Genomic DNA, 23,514 nt, shown 5'->3' on the forward strand with positions numbered 1-23,514 from the left:
TTCCAGAAATAAATCAAAAGGCAGGGTCTAGGTGGATACAGAGTTGCTAAATGTGGAGGGGATGAGGGGAAGAACAATATTTTGTAGCCTGTACAAAGTCACAAAGGGGAGAGAACTATTGAGACTCTGTGGAGCTGAAAGGAGGGTTCCCAGGAGTGAACTGATAGCAGGCATCATACAGCTGAGACGACATACAAACATGTCCATAGAAGCAAATCACGAAGCTTAATTCCCCACTAGCCCAACAGGATCCAGAACCTATGAACTGTAGCACGAATTCTAATCGGTCTTAATAATAAAGACTCAGAGTCAGCTATCAGGGGCTAGAAGCTGAAGGATCAGAGAAGCAGAGCTAGAGTTCTTACCTCTACCAATGCTCAGGGTGATCCTGTTCTCAGACTGCCTCATCAGACTGACTACTTCAGACTGCTGCCTCACACTGACTGTCTCAGACGACACTGCTCCTCAGACTGCATTGAGCACCTGTGTAGAGGACCTGTCTCAACAAAAATACTTCTTACCAGGGTAGGGGCATGGGAACTAAAGAAATATAAAGAATATGAAGATGCACTAAAAATAATAAGTCAGGCCCAGCAGTGATGGCACATGCCTTTAATCCCAGCACTTGGGAGGCAGAGGCAGGTGGATCTCTGTGAGTTCAAGGCCAGCCTGGTCTACAAGAGATAGTTCCAGGACAGGCTCCAAAGCTACAGAGAATCCCTGTCTTAAAGAAATCAATAATAATAATACAAGGAAGAAAAAGAAGAAGAAGAAGAAGAAGAAGAAGAAGAAGAAGAAGAAGAAGAAGAAGAAGAAGAAGAAGAAGAAGAAGAAGTCAGAAAACATTGAAAGTATCAGGAGGGCATTTCAGGGATTACGCAGACTCTGAAATCACTCATGTTTATTTTTCCACAGCTTTTATACCCAATGTAAACTGGAGGAGAAGGTAATAAAAGACTTTATTAACATGATACAAAACGTTAACTCACACAGTCAACTCGAACATCAATCATTAGCATTCTGTTGTCTGGGTAGCGAGGTGCCCCAAGTCAGGTAGTCTAGGTCACATGCCTTAAGACTGCCCTTCCCTAGGTGACCTCATAGTTATAAAAGAAAGGAGCAGAAGCACACCTGCATATCCTGACCACCTGACAGGATAGCACCAAGCTATCTTAACTTCAAAAGAGCCTGGCAACCACCTCCTGAGTTAGAAGGTGCAATTAAGCCTGTGGTCTCCAAACTCTCTGACCTTCAAACAAGGTGGAAATGGGCCTGCATTTTGCGGCCTCCACATTCCTGTCTCCTCCTGCCTATATTCTCTTTGCCCAGCTATCCAGTCCTGTCTCCACCTCCCTAGTGATGAGATTAAAGGCCTGTGATACCAAGTGTTGGAATCACCTTTGTGTGAGATCTGTTTCTCTTTTAGATTGGATCAATTTTGTGTAGCACGCAGGGTGGCCTTGAACTAACAGAGATCCATCTGTATCTCCCCCTCAAGCCCTTACCCCCAAATACGGAGGTTAAAGTCTGGCTTAACTCTGCGCTCTGATCTTCAGGCAAGCTTTATTTGTTAAAACACAAACACAATATCACTACAATGAACCCTCTCACAGGGACTATGCACAACTTTAGAGAAATGTAGGTGTTTTGTAGGGGAATTTCCTGGGCTTGGAGAAACATGATGTTTCACACAGAGAAGTGTCTTGGGCAGGAAATGCAGACAATAAATTGCAAGTGACCCTGGTTGGAATAATGAGTGGTACCCTCAAAGACAATGACCTACAAGGAATGCCTGCCAGGGTATGCTAGCAGACTTCAGTCTTTCAGCAGAGATAATGGAAAGTCAGTGGAGGGGCCAGGGGTAATTATTTGTTTCATTGGGGGTTCAGGCTTTAGGTAGACAAGAAGGTAGTGGAGAAGTTCCCTTCACCATATATTGTTACACTCTCTTTCTCTTCAGAACAACTGGTATTGGAGAGTTGTTGGCTGAGGTTTCTGTCTCGCCGGATCCTGAAGCTATTCAGTTCCAAAGAAACACACAGAAGTCTACATTAATTATAAACTGGTTGGCCTATTAGCTCAGGCTTCTTATTAACTCTTATGTCTTATATCTTAACGCATAATTCTCATCTGTGTGAGCCATGCAGCTTGGTATCTTTATCAGCGAGGCATTCTCATCTTACTTCCTCTGCATCTGTGTGAGGACTGCAGACTGGCCTTTCCTCTTCCCAGAATTCTGTTCTTGTTGCCCCGCCTATAGTTTCTTTCTTTTTTTTTTTTTTTTGGATTTTCGAGACAAGGTTTCTCCGCAGTTTTTGGTTCCTGTCCTGGAACTAGCTCTTGTAGACCAGGCTGGCCTTGAACTCACAGAGATCCGCCTGCCTCTGCCTCCCGAGTGCTGGGATTAAAGGCGTGCGCCACCACCGCCCGGGTACAATACATATTTTTCTTCTGGACTTAAGTACAATACATATTTTTCTTCTGGACTTAATTATAGTTTCATAGCTGCAGGAATAAAATATATACTTAAAAGTTAGAGTGCATTTGAGTACTGATTTTTATAAAATATGGTATAAAGGGGAGGTAAAATTATAACTTAATTTGTTTGTATAAACTGTCTCCAAGATTTAGCGAAAAGTTTTATGCGCCTTTTGGAGGAAAGCACACAGAAGCAGCCGTAGTCATGGGAGACTGGAAGAGATACCTACTTTTGGGTCAGACCATCTCAGTTATTTGAGGTGAGGGCTATTTGGACTTTGTATACATTGAACAGTTATAGGTGGTGGTTCATTTTTCTCTGCTTCTTAAAGTGGTTTGGAAAATAAGGCCTATTAAGGAGGCAAACTAATGACCAATATAAACTACAAAGAGTGTATCTGAGGAAATAGAAAGTAATAAACCAGAAAGGTTCAGACCCAAAGTGATTTGGGAGACATCCTTTGACAAGAGGCTTTTTAAGCATGAATGCTAAGGAATCATAAGCAATGGTTAGTTACAGCTCTTCTGTGGCCTTGTTTGATCTGTCCCACTGGGGAGATTCTAGTTGTATAATCAAGGCCTTGTTGACTGCTTCTGATTGGCTGAGCTTAAGTTTTGTTTTCCTTTACTACAGTCATTTACAAGAAATGGGTCAAGTTAAGTTTCACTCATGTATGCAAATCAAGAAGGGTTAAGGTCTCTGATGATGAGGTTGAACAGGCTTTGTGTGCTCAGACAGACATCAGGCCTGAGTAAACACTGGTCTCCTGTAGCCCAGACAGGATTCAGACTCACTATGTAGCTAAGGATGCTCTTGAACTTTAATCCTCCTTACTCTACGACTGGGATTACAGGTGTGTGCCACCATACCATCTTGTGTGGTACTGGACCTCATACCCACTACTCAAGAACTCTACTACATGAACTATATCCCCAGACCAGAATTTCTGAACAACTCTTTTTAGATTACCTACCTTTCTTACTCATTTTCGACCATCTTGCTGCCATCAGAACAAAACCAAGCTTGATTCTACTCCTTTGCTGTCAACCACTGAGTGCCGTTCGCTGCTAAACACACTGCGTCTAGCTGCCTTGACCTTCTGAAGGCACATCTGCGGTGCAGGATGTAGGGTCATTCTTTCACACTGTGTGATGACATGTTACTCTAATTGATTTTTTATCAATAAAAACTCAGGAGTCAGATATTGGAGTAAGAGCCTGAAAGATCAATGAAGTAGAGAAACCATCAGTCCTACCTACTTGCTCCTGTTCTTCCTCCAAACAGAGAGCCCAATGCCTTCCTGTCCCGCCTTACTACTTCCTGTCCTACCTGTCCTACATCTCCCAAACGTCTATGGTTAATTTAGGTCAGCTCGTGGCTAACTCCACCCTCTGAGTCCAAGCAAGCTTTATTTGTCAGAACACGATCAAATATCACGCAACAATGTGAAGAATGCCTATTTGTCTTCTTCTTTTTTTTTTAAAGATTTATTTATTATGTGTACAACATTCTGCCTCGATGTATGCCCGCACGCCAGAAGAGGGCGCCAGATCTCATTACAGATGGTTGTGAGCCACCATGTGGTTGCTGGGAATTGAACTCAGGACCTCTGGAAGAGCAGCCAGTGCTCTTAACCTCTGAGCCATCTCTCCAGCCCCCGCCTATTTGCCTATTTGTCTTCTTGTCACCTTCCCTTGGAGACACAATAGACACCTTCAGCTTCTTGTTGAAACTGACCTCCACACCAGCTCCCTCTTCATCTTGCCAGTTTAGAAGGCTGTAACTCTAGTCTTCTGGTTGATCAGCCCTCATTTTTAGCTTCCTTTCATGGCCCATGAAGGTAACACTGAGTGGGAGTACACTTGACTAACATGTGAAAGCCCTAAATCCATCCACAGCACAACATAAAAACTAATCACTCAGTCACACAAATGAGAAGTAGCTGGGTATGATGGCACACAACTATAATCCCAGTGCTGAGGAAGCTGAGGCAGGAGGATTGTGAGTCCAAGACCATCTTGGCTATTTATCAAGAGCATCTCAAAATCAAAGTCAAAATCGAAAAATAGATTAGTCCAGTCTCCCCCAAATCTGTCACTGACTTCCCAACAAATATGAAGGGAAACCCAAAATCTTTACGAGGTCTCCAGGCTCAGCATTATCTATTTTGTCTGTCTTATTTCTCTTCTTGCTGCCCCACCCTCCCCCAGCATCCCTGGTTGTGCCCTGTTCCCATAAAACCCCATGCCTGAGCCGGGCGGTGGTGGCGCATGCCTTTAATCCCAGCACTTGGGAGGCAGAGGCAGGTGGATCTCTTGAGTTTGAGACCAGCCTGGTCTACAAGAGCTGGTTCCAGGACAGGCTCCAAAACCACAGAGAAACCCTGTCTCGAAAAACCAAAAAAAAAAAAAAAAAAAGAAAGAAAAAAAAAAAAGAAAAAAAAAATTCCTGCTCACCTCTGGGCCACAGCATATGCTATTTCCTTGTCCAGGATAGCATTTTGCCCACATTCCACCGAGCTTACTTCCTTACTGGCTCAAATGTCTTTGCAGGGATACCTCCACTGGTCACCTGACTCGGGTTGTATTCTCTCCAAGCGAAAACTGAGCTAGACGTTGGCACCCAAGGTATTATTAGAGCTTAACACCTGTGAAGGGGAGGGTGCTAGCAAGATTAGGTAGGAATAGGCATGAGTAACATAGAGCTGGAGAAGCCCAGCTCTTGCTGAAAATGAGCTCTGGAGCCCAGTGTTGACTAGCAATGTGCCCAGATGCATCAAGTCCGTAGGTTCTTGTCTCCTTTAGCTGTAAAATGCAAGGTGCTTTGTAAAGGGGCTGGCTGGCCCCTGGCGCTTATCAGCAGCTGGGGCAGATCCTGAAGCCCCTGAAGGCCACACTGCCTCCATGAAGGTGGCTCTGTGCAGGCATCTTTGTATTCTCCATCCCTAGTTAGAATTGCAACACCCCTATAGTCCACGTTACCCTTCACTGCTTTATTTTCCTCATTGCAGCCAACATTTTCCAATATAGGATATGATTTATTTCACATACTATTTCTTTCCTTCAGTGGAATGTCAGCCCCTTCTCTCTTCTTCAGTCTCTGCCACTCTGATAGGAGTGCAGCTGGAACTCTGTTCTATGACACTAATCTTGGGAAAACATGAACAAGTATTTACGTACCCCAGATAGGGAACCGATAACAGATCAAAATATGGATGCCACTAAAGTCCGATTTGGTGAACCAAGGAGTTTTATTGGGGTTACTCACAAGGGAACATGGGTGAGGAGTTACTGACAGGAGCAGAGATGACTCAAAGGACAGTTCTATCACCCAAAGCTCACCTGAGCATGGGTGACAGCTCCCGAAAGCTGAAAACTTGGAGCACACTGCACAACCTGCAGGCAGCTTGGAGTGTCCTCCATAGGTAAGTTAGCTAATAGATAGGAACCTCTTCCCGGGAGCTCAGCTGCTCTCTGCATCTTCCAGGCCCCACCTTGACTGATTTCTATTTCTTCCCGGCAGCTTGGCTAGTCTCCGCTCCTCCCAGGCAGGTCAGGTGTCTGAAAGTCTTCTAGGTAGCTTGGCTTATCTGAGAGTGGCTCTTAGACATATTTACTGCTTCTACCTGCTTAGGGAGGGGCCTAGAGAATCTGGTTAGTTTCAGGGACTTCCTCAAGCTCTTTTGAGTTGTTTACTTTGTTACAATATTTCCCCTTCCCATAGGACACCCTGTCTTACCTCACTGTAAGTATCTCATCTTACTTAGAGTCCCTTGCAGATGGACGCTTTTCACCTCAGAGCAAACTGCCACCCCCCATACTCAGGTTCTTTTTTTTTTTTTTTTTTTTTTTGGTTTTTCGAGACAGGGTTTCTCTGTGGCTTTGGAGCCTGTCCTGGAACTAGCTCTTGTAGACCAGGCTGGCCTCGAACTCACAGAGATCCGCCTGCCTCTGCCTCCCGAGTGCTGGGATTAAAGGCGTGCGCCACCATCGCCCGGCCATACTCAGGTTCTTGTACACACTAAGTAAGCATTCTCCTGCTGAATTAGTTACTTTTTTCACTGCTGTGACACAAACTGCCAGATAAAAAGCAATTGAGATGGCTCAGCAGTTAAGTGCTCTGCCTACTGTTCCAGAGGTCCTGAGTTCAATTCCCAGCAACCACATGGTGGCTCACAGCCATCTGTAGTAAGATCTAGTGCCCTCTTTTGGCCTGCAGAACACTGTATACATAATGAATAAATAAATCTTTACAAGACAAAAAGCAACTGAAGGAAGGGAAGGATTACTTGGCTCATTGTTTGTGGCTCCCAAGTCCATGGTTTGTGAGCACACAGCCTAGTGCTAGTGCGGTACTTCGGTTTATGGCCCTTTAAACTTACTATCGTGTCCTCCAGCCAAAACCCACTAGGAATACACATGCAGTTGAACAAGTGAGGTTGGCAGAAGGTGCTTCATCGGGAGGGAGCCATTTTGGGTAAAAGGGAGTCAGAAAAGGGCAACGGTAGAATGGATACAGGTTACTGTTAGGAGATCTGGGGAAGGTTTAAGGAAAGAAAGCTTTCCTTGGAACAGGAAGTTGGGAGGGGTACAACATTGTTTATTCTAACATCTTAACTAGATGGCTCAAGACTAGCTGGAGGAGAAGGCTGTAATTGGAGGAAAAGTAGTGATCACCTTCTCCCGGACAGGAGTGTTCAGCACTGTAGTTCGCACAACGTTAATGGTCATCAAATAGAATCATGCTGTATCTATCTTCAACCAGCACATGCTATGAGCACTCAGATGATGGTATCAGGTCCAGCACCCAGGTTAGGGCTGCTTGTGTTTTTCTCAATGGTGTGGCACGTTAAGCACGGAGTGGTCTTTCTGTGGGTCAGTTTTGAGACCAAAACATTCATTATCTCCAGTATTGCGTTAATCCGTGTAAAGAAACCGGGATGTGTTCACCATCCAATGTCATCTACTGCAGCTCAAATAGTCTAAGATGCACCAATTTCTCACTTTTTAACATGCCTGCAAACGGGGGTGTGTCTGGCTTTCAAACAATGGCTTCTTAGGATAGAAGCAATGTGGTATTGTTTGAGGGGCAGGTGCCTAAGCTCTGCTATTGCTCAGTTGAATCTGTTTCCGGGAGAATGGTTTGGCTTTTTAACCTTCGTCAAAGTCCTGGCTTTTCTGGGGTTCTCTCCCAGGTCACAGAACTACGTCTGCGCGGCTTTCCCAGGCAATACGGGAAGCTGCGGCGGCGCTCGCGAGCTTACGGCGGCGTGGCGCACACGCGGCCCGGTTGCCCCAAGCAACCGGCGCGTCCCCGCCCGGCGGTCAGCTGATGGGCCGCCCGCGGGGGAGGCCGCGGCGCGAACATGGCGGCCGAGATCCACTCCAGGCCGCAGAGCAGCCGCCCGGTGCTGCTGAGCAAGATCGAAGGCCACCAGGACGCCGTCACGGCCGCGCTGCTCATCCCCAAGGAGGACGGCGTGATCACCGCTAGCGAGGACAGGTAAGGTCCGGGAGCGCGCGGGGGCCAGGGCGCGAGGTGGGGGCGGCCACGAGGCGTTGGGGACCCCGGCTCTGCCTCCCCTCCTGTAGTCACCCCGGGCCGAGCGGCCACCCGTCTCTCCCGCGTCTCTGCAGTCCGCCGAGATCCCGTAGTCGCCAGGCGGTTCTGTCTTACTCCTCCAGTCCGGGACCGCTCCCCCGCTGCGCGCCTTTAGTCCTGGGAACCCCAAACATGCTCCTTCAGCCCGGACCTGCCCCTAGCGCTCTTTCAGTCAAGGACCTGGTTCCGCAGCGGCCCCCTCTATCATGGGACCCCGACCCACGGAACCTTTCCATCCCGGGACCCCGTCCTACAGCACCCCCTACGGCGACTGTCCACCCCCACAGCTCTTCTGTAGTCGGACCTGTCTCACAGTTCCCCTCCAGCTCGGGACCTTGAGCCCCTCCATCCTGGGACCCCGCCTCACAGGGCCTCTCCAGCCCAAGAGTTCAGGACCCCTCCAGATAAAACCACTTTCTCCCCCTACCAGGCCTCCCGTCCTGTGTTCCCAGTGCGCCCCTGAAACTGTGGGACGCCAGTGGTCATGGTCTTCTAGCCCAGCCTTTGCTCCACTCCCCACCCCGCTGCCGCCCCAACCCTGTCTCTTGGTGCTGCTCCAACCTCAGACCTTTGCCTCCTGTGTCTTCCTGATGGGAGGTTCACCTGGTGCTTCAGAGTTTCTGGATTCTCCTGGGCCCGTTCCAAGTCCCAGAGCTCTAGTGGCTGATTACATTGGAACCTGGTGCGGGTGTTTATTCCTTAAACGAACTCCAGGGACCAACTTCCAGTTTGTTTGGAGTTGAGGTTGGGGGTGGGGATTTACCATTTAATGTTCTTTTTAACCTCAGCTGCCAGAACTATCTGAACCCATAATTGACCAAATAGTTTTCAGTTTTTAAATAATACTATTCATCGAGTGATTTATCTCCAAAAGTAAGAAATAATATCATTTATCATAGGGCTAAAACAAGCCGTGTTATCAGCGTTCTTGCGTTTTGCCGGTCACCCTACTTTGGAAAAAGATTCATTTGCTCTAGTGACTTCATTTTATCCAAGAGGGAACTGAAGGCCCAGAGGTGTAACTAGTTTCTCTCAGTCAAGGAGAAGCGGAGGAAGCCAGGAATGGAACCCAGGATTTGTCTTCTGGCCTCCGGTGTTCAGGGCACACTGTAAAGTGCCTGGAGAAATCGCCCTTGCTTTACAAGTGTAGCAAGTTTGGAACTTGAAAGGTTTGAACCACAGTTGAGGGAACCGGTTTCCATAGTCTTAAGAAGCCGTGGGCCCAAACTGGAAGGGCTTTGGCGAGAATATTTCTCCTGTTCTCTGAAAGCTGGAGGCAGGGGCCAGCCTTTTGTCCGCACACCTTTAGAAGTGAGTGAATTTGAGGGCCTGCTCTGAAAGGGAAAAGGGAAACTTGATGCCCCTAGCTCCTACTGGACCTTTCTGTTTGGCTTTTGAATGAGCTGAGTTAGGGCTTTCCCGCAGGCAGTGAGCGTATTTTCCCTCCAGTTTGCTTGCAGCTGACCTCAAACGAGGTGGTGCGCGGGGCTTGACGGGTAGGATCCTGTGAAACAGAAATGGTGTCGGGAGAGTGGGAACATGGGGTGAGAGAGAAGGGGATGTACAAGACAAAGGGCAGAATAATGGTATTTACATGATACGAGCAGGAATGCAGACAACAGTTTATTAAAGTCAGCAGGCTTTATTCAGTGAAATATTTTATTTGTGACTCATGCATGTTGGGTAAATTGCCGAATATCTGAGATTACTTGGGTAGGAACGGTGCTAATAAAGATTTTATGGAAAGTGATTACTAAGCTCCTCTGGGACTCAGATGTTCAGAGGAGTCTTGATCAGCTCTTTATTTATTTATTTATTTATTTATTTATCTATCTATTTATTTATTTATTTATTTTTACCTCCTGCTCAACTGCCCTGCAGGATTCAGGCAAATGACTAGACCACCAAGGAGCTGGCTTGCTACTGAAGGTTTCTGATGTGTATGTTAAGCCTTTTTGTAGGTACCACAATTCATTCATTCATTCATTCATTCATTCATTCCATTCAGGAATACTGTATCTAAGTCCTGGGGATAAGAGAAGGATCAAAAGCCACAGTGCGTATACTCATATAACTTCTGATTTATTGCTCTTTATGGCCCTTGACTCATAGAAGTCCAGTTTACGTATATCTAAGGACTTAGAATCTTGGCTTCCCTTATTCATCCAAGAATACGTCAGACATGCCTGTTCATTCGTCTCTACCGTAACTGTAAAGTCAGCTGACATTAAAATAGCTCTTTCCAAGTGCCGAGTGGCTTACTGTGGACGTGGCCCTTCATACTCCGCTCCCCAGATGCTGAAGATATAGAAGGAGGAGACTTGGCCCGAGTTCAAGAACCATCCTTAGAAGAGGGCCTCATGGATGAAGGAGTGGTTTGTTGAAGGGAGGATGCACATCCTGGTTCCCGGCAAGGCAAAAGGACAGAAGGGAGTGTGAAGTGGTAGCGAGATGTTTTAAAGTGACCAGAGCGGAAGGTGTCTGGGAGGCCATGGCAGGAAAGGGCTGAGGCCTGGAAGGGCAGTGTCCAGTTTGGGAAAAGAATTTTGGTGTGACTCTTAGGAACTGGATTTTATTTTGCATGCAGAGACAAAATCTAAAGTAGAGTTCAAAACAAGCAAATTGTGTGACTGAGATTTTTCTTTAGAAATGGCAATAGTTAACCTTTAGAAAGTCCCTTTTATACAATGCAAAATTGGGCTGTGTGTGTGTATGTGTATCATCAGCCCAAGCTCATATTCCCCATGAGAACAGTGCAGTCCATTTCTCTGGGTCAGCAGTTCCAAAACTCAATACACTTTCAAAGTCAGACATTCCTGTGTATGGAAGTTTACTCAAAGCACATTTGCTTGCAATCTTTCTTTAACCCATGCAGTGTGAATATTTGTCTGTTTTACTGCAGAGGTAAGGATGCTTTGTCAGGTCCTGCCAAGAGCATTCTGGAACATAAGGTAATAGAACATACCATATTCTGATGGCCATTTGACAGGCAGGTCACAAAACCGAGGCACCAGCCACACTTAAGAAATCACCAAGACCGCAAAGCTACTAAGTGGTGGGGCTGAGACCTGAATGCAGTTCTGCCCCTTCCAGCCCAAGCTCTTCCTGTGTCCACCTCTGCGCATTAGAAGAAACGGAGTCCAGGCTGCATCAGTCAGCGATGTGCACACCAGCAGCAAATACAAACGGACAGGATTCGCCTTCTGCCTTCATCAGTGAGCCTTCCTTTTTACTACTTTTCAGGATTTTTTTAAAAAAATGGCTTACACCTTTTTATTTTTTTATTTTTTGTTTTTGGATTTTCGAGACAGGGTTTCTCCGTAGCTTTTTGGTTCCCGTCCTGGAACTAGCTCTTGTAGACCAGGCTGGCCTCGAACTCACAGAGATCCGTCTGCCTCTGCCTCCCGAGTGCTGGGATTAAAGGCGTGCGCCACCACCGCCCGGCTGGCTTACACCTTTTTAGCACAACTTTGCAACTTGTGCCTTAATGCTCACAAAGTAATATTGTGTATACCTTTGTGTGGTATCTGTTAGTGTGTGTAAATAATGTATGCATAAGCGTGCATGAATGCATGTCACCGTGTGCCTGTGGCAGACAGGCTGAGCTTTCTCAACACCCGGTTTTTACTCAGGAGTTCCTGTAACCCATGCTAGCCTTGAATATACTGTACAGCTCAGCGTGGTCTTGAACTCCTAATTCTCCTGCCTCCACCCCTTATTGCTAGGGCTGTGGTCATGTATTTTTTATTTTTGAGACAGGGCCCCACTGCATAGTCCAGGCTGGCCCAGAACAGCCCCCCTGAGTACAGGGATTGTAGGTGTGTACTGCCACAAATCTGCTTAGGAAACGTAACTTTGAATATTTATAGCAGGATCCAGCTGAAGTTAATTTATTACATAAAAGCCATAGAAAACGAGGATGTCCTGAAAGGAAAAGCTAAAGAATCAAGGGGCTTCCTAAAGTCAGGGCCCACTTTTCCAAAGTCTGTGCCAGCAGTTCCACCATCAGTGCTGGCCCCCGGGGAACATTGGAAACTGTCTGTATTCACTTTGGGTTGCAGGGCAAAAGATACTTTGGTATATGGGGCTGTGCCAGGACCACAGCTCAGCATCCTTCAATGCCAGGGGACTGCTCAACATCCTGTGGTACACAAGAGCCCAGTCACGAGTCTTTCTGCTCTAGAGAGAGAGTGGCTCCCAAACTTGAGTGTTTGCTGGAATCACTTGGAGCTCTTGTGAACCAGTGACTCCTGGGCCTCACCCTTGGAGATTCTGATGAGGAAGTTGACTTGGTGGGTGTGGGAGCTGGAGAGAGCTAGCATTTCTGACAAGTCTCTGAGGGATGCTGCTAATCCAAGGACCACACTCAAAGCACTCGTGCCATGCAAGAAAGGGGGGTTGTGCATCAGTCATCAGAGAAGAATGCGCTTTACACCCCCCCTTTAAAAAATTGTTTTTAAATTTTGTGTATGTGTGGATCTGTTCAGACGGTGCTGGAATCCATGCTGCCAGAGCTACTCTGGGAACCAAACTCGGGTCCTTGCTCTATGCTCTTAACTGCCAGCCATCTCCCCAGCCCTCCTCTTTCTCAGCAGGGAGAGTATGTTTCCCTGGAGCTATTTTATAGATATATAAATATATACAGATTATACCCACATCCTAACAAGCACCCTGTCACTGTGACAGAATACCTGACATGGGCAACATGAAAGAAGAAAAGATTATCCCCGTGGTTTCGGGTTGTGGTCACTTCGCCTTATTGCCTTGGGGCCTTTGGCAGGGCGGTGCATTGTTGCAGGGAGGTGCATTGTCGCTGGGAGAACATGGCCAAGGAAACTGCAAACTCCACTGTGGACAGGAAGCTAAAACAGAGCAAGGGCTAGGGTCCCAATATACTCTTCAAGGGTACACCTCCACCTCCAGTTGCCTCCTCCACCCACATCCTAAGGTTTCCCCAGCCTCTAATAACATCCCTGGTTGGGGACTAAGCCTTTTAGCACGTACCTTTGGGGACATTTAAGATACTAAACTATGAGCTGGGGAGTGTGTAGCAGTGCTTGCTCAGCAAGCTTGAGGATCCGAGTTCAAATCTCTTAACACCCACATAAGAAGCTGGACATGACTGTGTGTTCCTCTAACTCTTAGTTGGGGCACACAGGCAGGTGGGTTGTTCACACTCACATGTCTACACCACACACACACACACACACAAACATTCAAAGCTTCAAAGCATAACACTTACCTCCTTTCGAATAAAATCAGACTAACATAGCAACTGAATATAATCTACCCTCAGAAGACTATTAAGTAAATGTGGGTAATAAGGCTTAATTGGGGTCTGAAACTTTCAAACTAAGAATTATTTGAGCAGTGAGTCAGTAAAGTAACTGTCTTCCTGTTGAGGAAATTAAACAAAGATGTTCAGTGGTAAATTTAAGAATTGGAGTCAGAGACAAAGAAAGACAATTATCACATGTACTCACTCATACGTGGTTTTTAAACACAAAGCAAAGAAAACCAGCCTACAAATAACAATCCCAGAGAAACTAGACAATAATGAGGACCCTAAGAGAGACTTACATAGATCTAATCTACTTGGGAAGTAGGAAAAGACAAGATCTCCTGAGTAAATTGGGAGCAAGGGGACCAGGGGAGAGGGTTGAAGGGGAGGGGAGAGGCAAGGAGGGGAGCAGAGAAAAAAGTTGAGCTCAATAAAATCAGTTTTAAAAAAAAGGAAAAAGAAAATTGGAGTCTGAGCAGTTACTCTGGAGGGGAAGGCCACTGGAAGCTGAGATTGCCTGCAGGGCAGAGCTGAATTGGGTGAGGCAGCGGGGCTGATTCCCTAGCATTTGGCTGTTTCTGGCCTCTGCTAGGACGGCACAGAAACATAGTCAGACGGTCACATGAGAAGTTTTCAAAGCGGGTAACTCTTGTTACAAAGCTCTCTTATTGAAGTGAGGGCTGCAGACCCGCCGTCTTCACTTTTGACAAGGTTGGAGATGAACCATGTCTGCTACTGCACCCACGGCCTGCAGGCCGGCATTGATTTCTGCAGGAATCTCAGTTTTCTTTGGCCTAAGTCAAACAGTGACAGATCTGTGTTTTCAGGTGCTGTGTGTAAGCTGATTTTAGAAAAAGAAAAAGAAAAAACCCAAAAAGCCTCAAATGAAACAAACCCAAAACTCAACTTTTATATATTTTTATATATATTTTTATATATATTTTTTTATATTTTTGTAGCATGTTCCCTTTTTCATCTACTAGTATATTTGCTTCTTGAACACTTTGCTTGAGATAGAGTGTCATGTAGCCCAGGCTGGCCTTTGGCTCGCCGTGTAGCTGAGGAACTTCTGATGTTTCACCTGTTCGCTCCTGGATTACAGGCGTGTGCCACCAAGCCAGGTTTATGCCATGCTGGGGAACAATCCCAAGGTTTTGAGCACGTTTGGCAAGAACTCTACCAACTGAGCTATGTCTCCAAACTGTTTTTGAATACTTATAAGCATATTAAGACAGTTTGTAGGGGAATTTATATATTTCCTTATTGTTTATGGGAACTGACTCTAAACCTGTGTTGTTGTTGTTGTTTTAAAGTAAAATGCCTAAAAGGAAAATGTGTAACAGCTGGAAGCTATTCATTTGTCCAGGGTGTTAACGACTATATCTTGATTGTCATTCAAGGCCTAGAAGTAGATTATTTAGTCTGTGGTATAAAATAAACTGAAGAGGGGCAGGAAGGGAGCGAGGCAGTGAGTGGGGGGACTCTCCCATGCCAGAGCGACCCCTCGCGGGGACAATCGTTTCTTTTTATAGTGTAATTAAGAACAGAGGCTCCAGAGATAAGTGCCAGAGTTTGGTTCCAAGTCATGTGACTTTGGTCGAGCTACTTAACCTTTTTGCATCATGGTCTTCTCAGCTGCAAAGCAGGGATGCAGTAGGATCTACCTCGTGGGGTTTTATGAAGCGCTGACAGATTGATGACATAGATGCAAGGCGCTTAGAATAGAGCCTGGCACCGGGTTAGCAGTTGTGATTCTATTCCTATTAATCTCCCTTTATGTCAACAAAGCTCAAAACATTTCTGCCCTATGTGTGCAAGTGTGTGTTATGCGTGCATGTGTGTATGGATAAAGTAGAAAAAAAAAATTCCCTGCCCTAAATAAGGCACTAGCATTTGGAAGGCAATTGCAATTTTTTTTTTTAAAAAAAACTTTTATAACTGACTTTGCGCCATGGCTTTTCTTTATTTCCTTATTTGGTCAGTTACAAGTCATTTTAGTCATATTCGTGTCCCACATAGATCTTTCCCCTGTGGTGGCAGAGAACCCTAAGATCAGGTCCTTTGACTCACTGGTAGGACTCACACCATACACACAGCCATGGCATATTGTAGTCACAGGGCACAGCATAAATCCAGCACATGCAGGGAAGACACCAGGCCAAGCTTCTGAGAGTCCTCCCAAGTGACCATGTAGTCACACAAGATGTGCTGAATTCCCCTTGTTGAATTATGTGACCCCCTGTGTTCAGTACTGTTTATCAGGGGAATTCAGCACATCTTGTATGCCAAGTGTGTATGGGGGGGGCACCCTCTCATTAGCATGTACCAGCACTCCGGAGTCTAGAAAAGAAAAACAAGTGTGAAGTATCGGCCATGTGCTTTGTACAAACATGAAACAGGGTGAGCCATTCTTCAGTGTTTGGGAATGTGGGAGCCCTGTAGAAACCCAAGGTCTGAGACACCAGTTGAGGCCAGCCTTGAAGGCAGGATGGCTGCCTCGGTCCTGACTCTGCTGGGAGTGCCTGTCCATTTTTACCCTCACGGTTGTACTCATCTCTTAACCACTATTAAACCTTGATCACTACAGCAGCCTCCATGAGGAATTCCTGAGCCCTAGTGTGCCCTATCTGAATCTGTTTCGCCACACTTGGATCTTCCAAATGGCTTTTGCCATGTCTTCTTTTCATGACCTTTCATTAATGTTGTCTGTCGTCATGCCTGTAATAGGATGCAGGGGAGTGTGTAACTGTTCTGTGCCCAACTTTATTTACACATCTTTTTCTCACTTCTCAGTGGTCCTTGCCAGTGTGCTCTTTGTCCCATTAACACCATACACCTTCCTGCACCAGAGTTCATGTGCACCCTCCTCAAACCCCTTGCATTCCTCTGTTTCCCATATCCCAGCCTTTTAGGGTCGCTTCTACTTCTGTCTCCACCGTAGAGGAATTCTTCCCTGTTTACCACTGTCAGCCTTTCTCAGCTCCCTCCAGTTTACAACCAGGTGTTAGTTGCTGTTGGTTTGGATTTTGTTCATCTGATCCTCCCACGTGGCCAGTACCTCCAAAGAGCAGGTCATGCAGCAGGCCCTGCGAAGCTACATCTAACTACTATCCTTGGGTTGGTAGCCAGAGACTCTCATTGCTGTGTAATAGGCTTTCCCCGCTCTGGTTGACTTTAACCACCTGTAAGTTCTCACCTAGGAACAAAACTGAAATGTAACCAGTGGTATTGGTCCTAGAATTCAGCTGTTTATGTTACCTTCTTTCTGTGAAATGCGCTCAGCAAATCATTCTGAAAGATAAGAGAGCAGGAATGTGTACTCATTTTGTGGAGTATTTATTCAGATTGCATAACAAAATAATCTCTTCTTTTTAACTTTTTGAGACAGGGTTTCTCTTATAGACAGGCCCATCTCAAACTCACTGTCTACTGAAGAATGATCCCAAGATTTTAATTCTTCTGGTTCAACCCCCTTAGTGTTGGGGTCACGTGTGTGAGCCCATCACACCCAGTTCATGTGGTTCTGAGGCTGGAACTCTGGTTAGAGCCTGGGAGGCCAGCACCCCACCAGCTGAGCTCAGAACCATCCTTTCAGTCATTCCCATAGACCACACACAGCGTTACTCAGAGAAGCTCCCTGTAACATCAAAGTCATTTCCCCATAGACCACCACAGCATTACTCAGAGAAGCTCCCTGTAACATCAGAGTGAACCTGCAGCCGGTGTTCTTGTAGGGCTGTGGGGTGAGAGGGCTTGCACTGGTACATTTCCGCCTTCTTATCTCATCCTCTTTGTTTGCGGCCTGGCAGGGGCATCCACCTGGAAAGGCTTTGGGGAAATTGGAGGTGCTTGAGGTCATTGTTGATGGAGAGCTTTGGGCGGTACTAGGTTATGGTTGGTTTGTAGAAAATGCCACTTGGGCTGGATCTCCTGGGGTATTTGAGTACCTCAGAGGGCCTTCTTACTAACTCTATGTTTCCCCAACATTCCTGCCTTGTATGCTTAACTAATTTCCTCACACCTACTGGGTAAATTGTTTGAGGGGTCTGAACTTTGAGGGGTACTGTGTTTGTCCTGTCCATTGTGCTGCCACCTGCCTTTCTAGATGCCAGTCCAACTTTTCACTGTCCCCGTAGACCTGGCCTCATCACATCCTTCCCAGCTGAATGCTGGCCTTTTACATTCTTCTCGCATCTAAGACAGTGTAAAGCTACCAGCAGTGTGTACAGTATTAGTTTGATTGAATCACTGAACAAACCAATAACGAGCCAGAGAACAGAATTTAAAGCTAACTCAAGCTGTACTTCCTCTGGGCTAGTTTAATCGTGGGTGTCCAGACAGCTCTGGTGGGCTTTGGGTAGAGCTGAAGTTGTTTGTTGGTCGTCGTCATCATCATCATCATCATCATCATCATCATCATCATCATCATCATCATCATCATCAATAACAACAACCTTAGGAAAGGGTGCTGCATGGGCTCCTTGCTTACCCATTATCCCTTGTCTAGATTATTCCTGTCCTCTGGGGCTTGGGATTTTCTTAGGCTTCTTGTTTGCATAGGAGTCATACAAAATGGTTTTAGTGCTGGAGGTAAAAGATTACCTCTGGGCTGGTCTCCAGTCACACAGAGAGCCTGCAGGAGGCCTTTCAGCCACATGTCTATGGATTCTTGGGCGGCGTTACTGGTGAGGGGCGATGCAAGTGCCAGGGTCCCTGAGAGCCTTCTCTGGATGAAATCAGCAGGCTGTGACACAGTGTCCCCACAGCCCCGTAAGCTACCCATTCCTTCCTGTGGTGCAGGCCAGTGAGTACTTCCTTCTTTCGCTCAATCAGGCTTATTGTCCTCTAAAAATGAGGCCAGTTTCTAGTCTTTTGGTTTAGAAGATCCTCTCAGCAGCCATTCACTGTTCTGCCTCGCTCTTACAGGAGGAGACATGCTTTGTTCTCTAGCGGAAATGAAGGTCAGAGTTCCAGCGACTCGGCTGGAAGGAAATTGCTATTTATTTGATAAAGACAGACTGAAGTGATGATGGTATCATTCCCTCTTCCTTTCAGGCTAACATCTGAGTGTTCTAGAACCCATATTAGGTTCTTAGAGTTAAATATTTTAATCTTTATTCTCCGGAGGTACGGTCAGCCTAGGAAACAATACCCTTTGTTGTAGGTGACGGAAGCGTTCAGGAAGTCCTCAGTCTGGGAGTACCAGTGTCCCTACAAGAAGTCATAATATTCTTTACAGTTACGATTTACCCAGAGTTTAAGATAAATCAGAACCCTGCTCTAACTTTGTAGCATATTGTATATTCTGAAATTCGCTTTTCAGTTAGTTGGTTGAACACTACCTATTTGTCAGCAAAATTAGAAAATGATTAAATTGCTTTATTTCTGTTGTTCCCAGAAGAAAGGTGGTGTTTTTGGAGGTGGGGTGGGCTTGACCCTGGGTTTATGCAGAAGCCCTTGAGTGCTGCTGGAGATGACAAGTGGGCACGTGGAACAGTTCGCCTGACTCAGCTAAGCTCACCCATGCTTATGACCAGCCTTGTGTCTCAGCCCCTGGAGAGGTGACTAGTTCCAGGCTGACCAAGGGTAATTCAGCCAAGACATGGGCTCCCTCTTCCTATTGTAGTTTTTCCTTAGCAAGGCTTACCCCTCCTCTGCCGCTGCCCCTCACCCCGGGTCATGTGACTTGGCAGGCTTCCAGGAGCAGGAGCAACAACAGGAAAAGCCTTTCTCAGACAAGCCCCAGCACCACTTCTGACACAGTGGGCCACAGAGACACCAGGCAGCCTCCCAGGAGGAGTCAGAGAAAGATGTTCTCCCTCTCGATGGGAAAGGCTGTAAAATCAGATAGTAAAGGGCACGGAGCAGCGAGGGGTGAGCACTTCACTATCTGCCTCAGACTCTGACCTACGCAGCTCATGTAGGTCCAGCCAGATCCAGACTGGAGGTAGTGGGGGATCTTATTAGTATCACTATTCTGACTTAGCACAAAAGTTAGGTTTTCTTTGAGCTTTGGGGCACAAGTCTATTTTCCACCTAGACTTTTTTGTGCTCTGAATCTCCTTTTAGAGGAACAAAGAACCCACTATTTAATAGTTCATATTTATGTTACTGCTTTAACGGGAAACATATGTAAATTTCTGGAAAAGCTCTTTTGCTTTTTTTTTTTTTTTGACTTTACAAAGCTACTTTATATTGAATTGTATCTTTTGGAAGGTTTTAAGTTGTGAGATTTTTTCTCACTTTGTAATCAGAGATGAATAAAATTGAACAAGGCAGCTCGAGTCAGGCAGTGTTGCGGCAGCCATGTTGGCTTGTGGGATTTCTGCTTGTTCTGGCTCCTGAAGCAGGAACTGGAGGTAAAACATGGCCATCACCTTCACTACAGGCTAGCTTGCTCTCCGCAGATCCCAAGTGTGTCCGGAATCCCTGTGGGGTCTAGCATGCAGAAAATCTTTACCCGCACAGTTCGGTGCTGAGGACTTAGGAACTAAACAGGGACACGCTGGAGGGCAACCGCTCAGTGCATCTTTCAAGCCAGGGAGCCTGATGTCTTATGGGAAAATCTTCTCTTTCCCAGCTTTCTTGCATCTGGTTTCTTAGCCCTGTTATGCAGGCGCTGTACTCTGCTCCTTCGGGAGTGATCCTATCCCATCCAGGAACCTCCAGCTGTGCCTTCTGTCCACATCTCCTTCCCTGCTCTGCAGTGGCCTGCAGGAAAACACTGTGCCCCTTCATAAATTCCAGGGTGCTGCTGATTCTTGGCCAGGCCTGTCCCAGGCACAAGCTCCTATTGATGCCCAGCTGACCACTGAGCAGGAGTCGTCGGGGAGGCACACAGAAGCCTCTAGCCTTGGTCTTGTTAAGGAGGAAAAGTGGCTGTCATTTACTTGAAGTTGTCTCTGATTCTTATGCCTGAGGTTGCACAACAACTTTAACCTTCACTTAGTTTATATTCCTCAGCCTTCTCTGCTTTCAGTGGCCGTGCTGACAGACACATTCTTAAGGAATGGAAATTTTTACGTTTTCTGTTTCAGATAACCATATTTGAACACTAGACAGAAGCCATCCTCGATCATTTGGAACTCCTTGCAGGGTGTGTAACTGGGGGCTCGCTGGAAGGTACCCATGCACTTTCTTGTCCTCAGATCCTAGGAACAACCTGGAGTCATGTTGCTCCTCCCACAGTCCACCCCATCTAATGCCTGCAGAGCCAGAGAGTATGTTTCCTATACGATTGAGTTATAGAGCTGTAATTCAACCCTTTTGAGGAAAAGTGAGTATCTTTGGCTTAAAAGATGGGTCAGTAGGTAAAGTCACTTGGTACCAAGTCTGAGGACCCACAGTGGGTCTCCAGAACCCTCACAGTGGAGGGAGACCTGATTTATAAGTTATCTTCTAACCTCCCCCTGTGTGCTGTGGGCATGTGTACACACCAACACACATACTAAATATTAAAAAAGAAAACTGCGTTTTATAAACATGTCCACATACCTACCGGTCTCATAATTATTTTTAGTGACTTTATAAGCTGTCAAGCTACTATGCCACTTGATAACCCATCTTATTATTTAACCTTTTCTCCAAATCCTTCATTCTTACCTTTTAACTTTTAGATGGGAAATTCTTTTTTCCCCCATTCAGTAATTTCTTCAGAACCAGTTGCCAAGCCTGAACTCCCTAAATTCAACCAAGTTTGCCGCCTTTCTTTTAAGAATGATGCACGCTTCCTCATTTGTACTTGCTGGTCCTCTTCTCCCACTGTGTGAGTTCTGAGGCTCAGACTCCGGTCCTCAGGCCCAGACGAAAACACCTTTTCCTGCTGATCTGTACGGTTGCTATTGTTTTGTCTCTTACAGTCAGTTAAAGATGTGTTTCTTACTGGGTGCAGCCAGACTCTTGCCGAAATGTTCTCATTTAGAATGCTGACCAGAGGCCCAGAGCCCTGCAGTGCGTACTTCCCTGCTGTTTGAGTTGCTCCCATGCGAATCCTCCTCTACGCTGAGGTGCCCGGACACTGGGAGTGGGAGATTGAAAATTCAGAACTGCAGACTTGCCTGCTGATGGGAGGGATCGCACCTCAGCCATCTCGGCTCTCTTTCTAGATTGGTGGTGGGGCCCTCCACAGGGTTAGGGCTGTGAGGAAACCTGCAAACCATTTCTGTAGTCAGCAAGAAACAATGCATTTCCATTCCAAATATCTATCAGAAAAGCAGACTTTATTGGAAAACAGAAATTGGGGCGAGGGGCGGGAAAAGGATGATCCGAAAGTGTTTTTAGAAAGTTTTCTTTTTAGGATGCTAGGGTCTTGGAATAGGAGAAATCTAGCCCTAGGGTGAGGGCTGGAGTGGGAGAATAATGAATAGAGAAGATGGCAGGAAAAACGACCTGACTGGGCTGGAGAGACGGCTCAGTGGTTAAGAGTGCTGGCTACTCTTCTGAGGTCCTGAGTTCAATTCCCAGCAACCACATGGTGGCTCACAGCTGTCTATAATGGGATCTAATGCCCTTTTCTGGCATGTAGGTATACATGCAGATAGAGTACTCATATATAAAAGAAAAAATACATAAATAAAATTAAAACAAAACAGTACCTGACTTTAGGGGTAGGAGTAAAAATACATAAATAAAATTAAAATAAACAAACTAAAAAAAAGTACCTTCAACAGTGTTCTACTAGGGAACATCAGGCTTATGGGTGACAAACAAAACTACCAGATCTCAGTGCTTAATGTAGCTGGCTTTTTATGTAGTTGTAAGGATTTGAGTAATTTACATTCAGTAAAACATCACACACTGTTGCTTTCAACTTACCAGAGAACAGGCTTTTCTTCGACTTTGCAGACTAGTCCATGTCTTCACCTGGAATTTTTGAGGTGTTAATAACTAGTCCAGTTGAAGCCTGTTTTTTTTATAACCCCGTTAAGGTGAGGAGAAACACTTTGATCATACTATGAAGCAAATTCCCATGTAACTTATAGACATTGGAAAACTTTGTTTAGCGTACAGATTCTTGAGGATCCTTGGGGTATCAGGGATTCAATTTAATGTTGGTTTGATTGAACCATAGACACAGAAGACCTCAGCAGCACAGGAAGGGAAAGGATGGGATGGTTTGAAGAAGAGAACTCTGGGTAGAGGGCATAAAGCCAAAGTCCACTGCCTGCTCGGAGCCCGATTCCAGCGAGGTTGGCTTCCTCTTTCTTTCATGATATGCAGTTTTCAAGGGGAATATGGTAAAAGTTTCAATTTCCTAGCTTGTTGATTGGGCCCTGGCCAGGGTCGCATTTGTGCCGACCAAGTTGTAAGCTGTTGATTCTACAAAGAAAATGGCAGCTGGGCAGGGGTGGCGCACACCTTTAATTCCAGCAATTGGGAGGCAGAGACAGGCTGATCTCTGTGAGTTTGAGGCCAGCCTGGTCTATAGAGAGTGCCAGAACAGGTGCCAAAGCTACAGAGAGAAACCCTGTCTTCCAAATGCTGGCATCCTGCTGAGTATGATCTGAGCATGGCCCTGGTCTGGGTTACCACGTTCTGAAGGTGTGTGGATTTGTTTTTTCAGGTCTAGTGATAAGTGGAAGAGATGGACTTTTAAGATTGTTTCCTCACTGCTGATCTGGATGTTGCCCTTTCTGAGCTCAAAGGGAAAAGTGTGTCCCACTAACTCCATGGACTTCACGGTGGCAGAGTTCTAGTGAATTACCAACATTTTCTTCTTCATTAGACTTAAAAATCTTGATGGTGGTTAGTTGCCGGATTTAACCCTTTGCTGGTCATGTTGTAAATAAAGCCAGTGAGCTTAAAGCAGAACCTAATGGAACATGTTGTGATCTTGAAGTGTGACCTTTGTACCTTGAATTTGGACAGGAGGGGGCGTTATTGAGTGGACCTAATACTCACCTTGAAGTTGGTCTTGAACTTATTACTCTGTTCTGGCTTCATCTATTTTGCTGAAATGTAGTGATAACATTTCTGATTTCAACAACATGAAGTACAGTCAGCACAGGTAAGGCTCCTTTTGTGGATCAGTTCTAAGGGTAATCCTTGTGTACCTGCATGAGTTTTTAGATGAAGGAGTTGTGTTGAAATAGTATCCAACCTACCATCTGCCTAGAATGACCAGTAGAGAATGAATGAATAGTTCACGGTAGAG

At 45.9% G+C, this 23,514-nt stretch overlaps 1 protein-coding gene across 1 annotated transcript in view; it reads left to right on the plus strand.

Moving 5' to 3' along the window:
* Positions 1-7,824: 7,824 nt before the first annotated feature.
* Wdfy1 (WD repeat and FYVE domain containing 1) overlaps positions 7,825-23,514 on the plus strand; it is a 48,668-nt gene continuing 32,978 nt past the window's right edge. Inside the window, exon 1 of the mRNA XM_057762485.1 lies at positions 7,825-7,981. Within this exon, the coding sequence (XP_057618468.1) occupies positions 7,845-7,981 (137 nt within the window). The 5' untranslated portion in view covers positions 7,825-7,844. The remainder of the gene's footprint in view (positions 7,982-23,514) is intronic.

Source organism: Chionomys nivalis, chromosome 2 (genome assembly GCF_950005125.1).
Source record: "Chionomys nivalis chromosome 2, mChiNiv1.1, whole genome shotgun sequence".
Lineage (NCBI taxonomy): Eukaryota > Metazoa > Chordata > Mammalia > Rodentia > Cricetidae > Chionomys > Chionomys nivalis.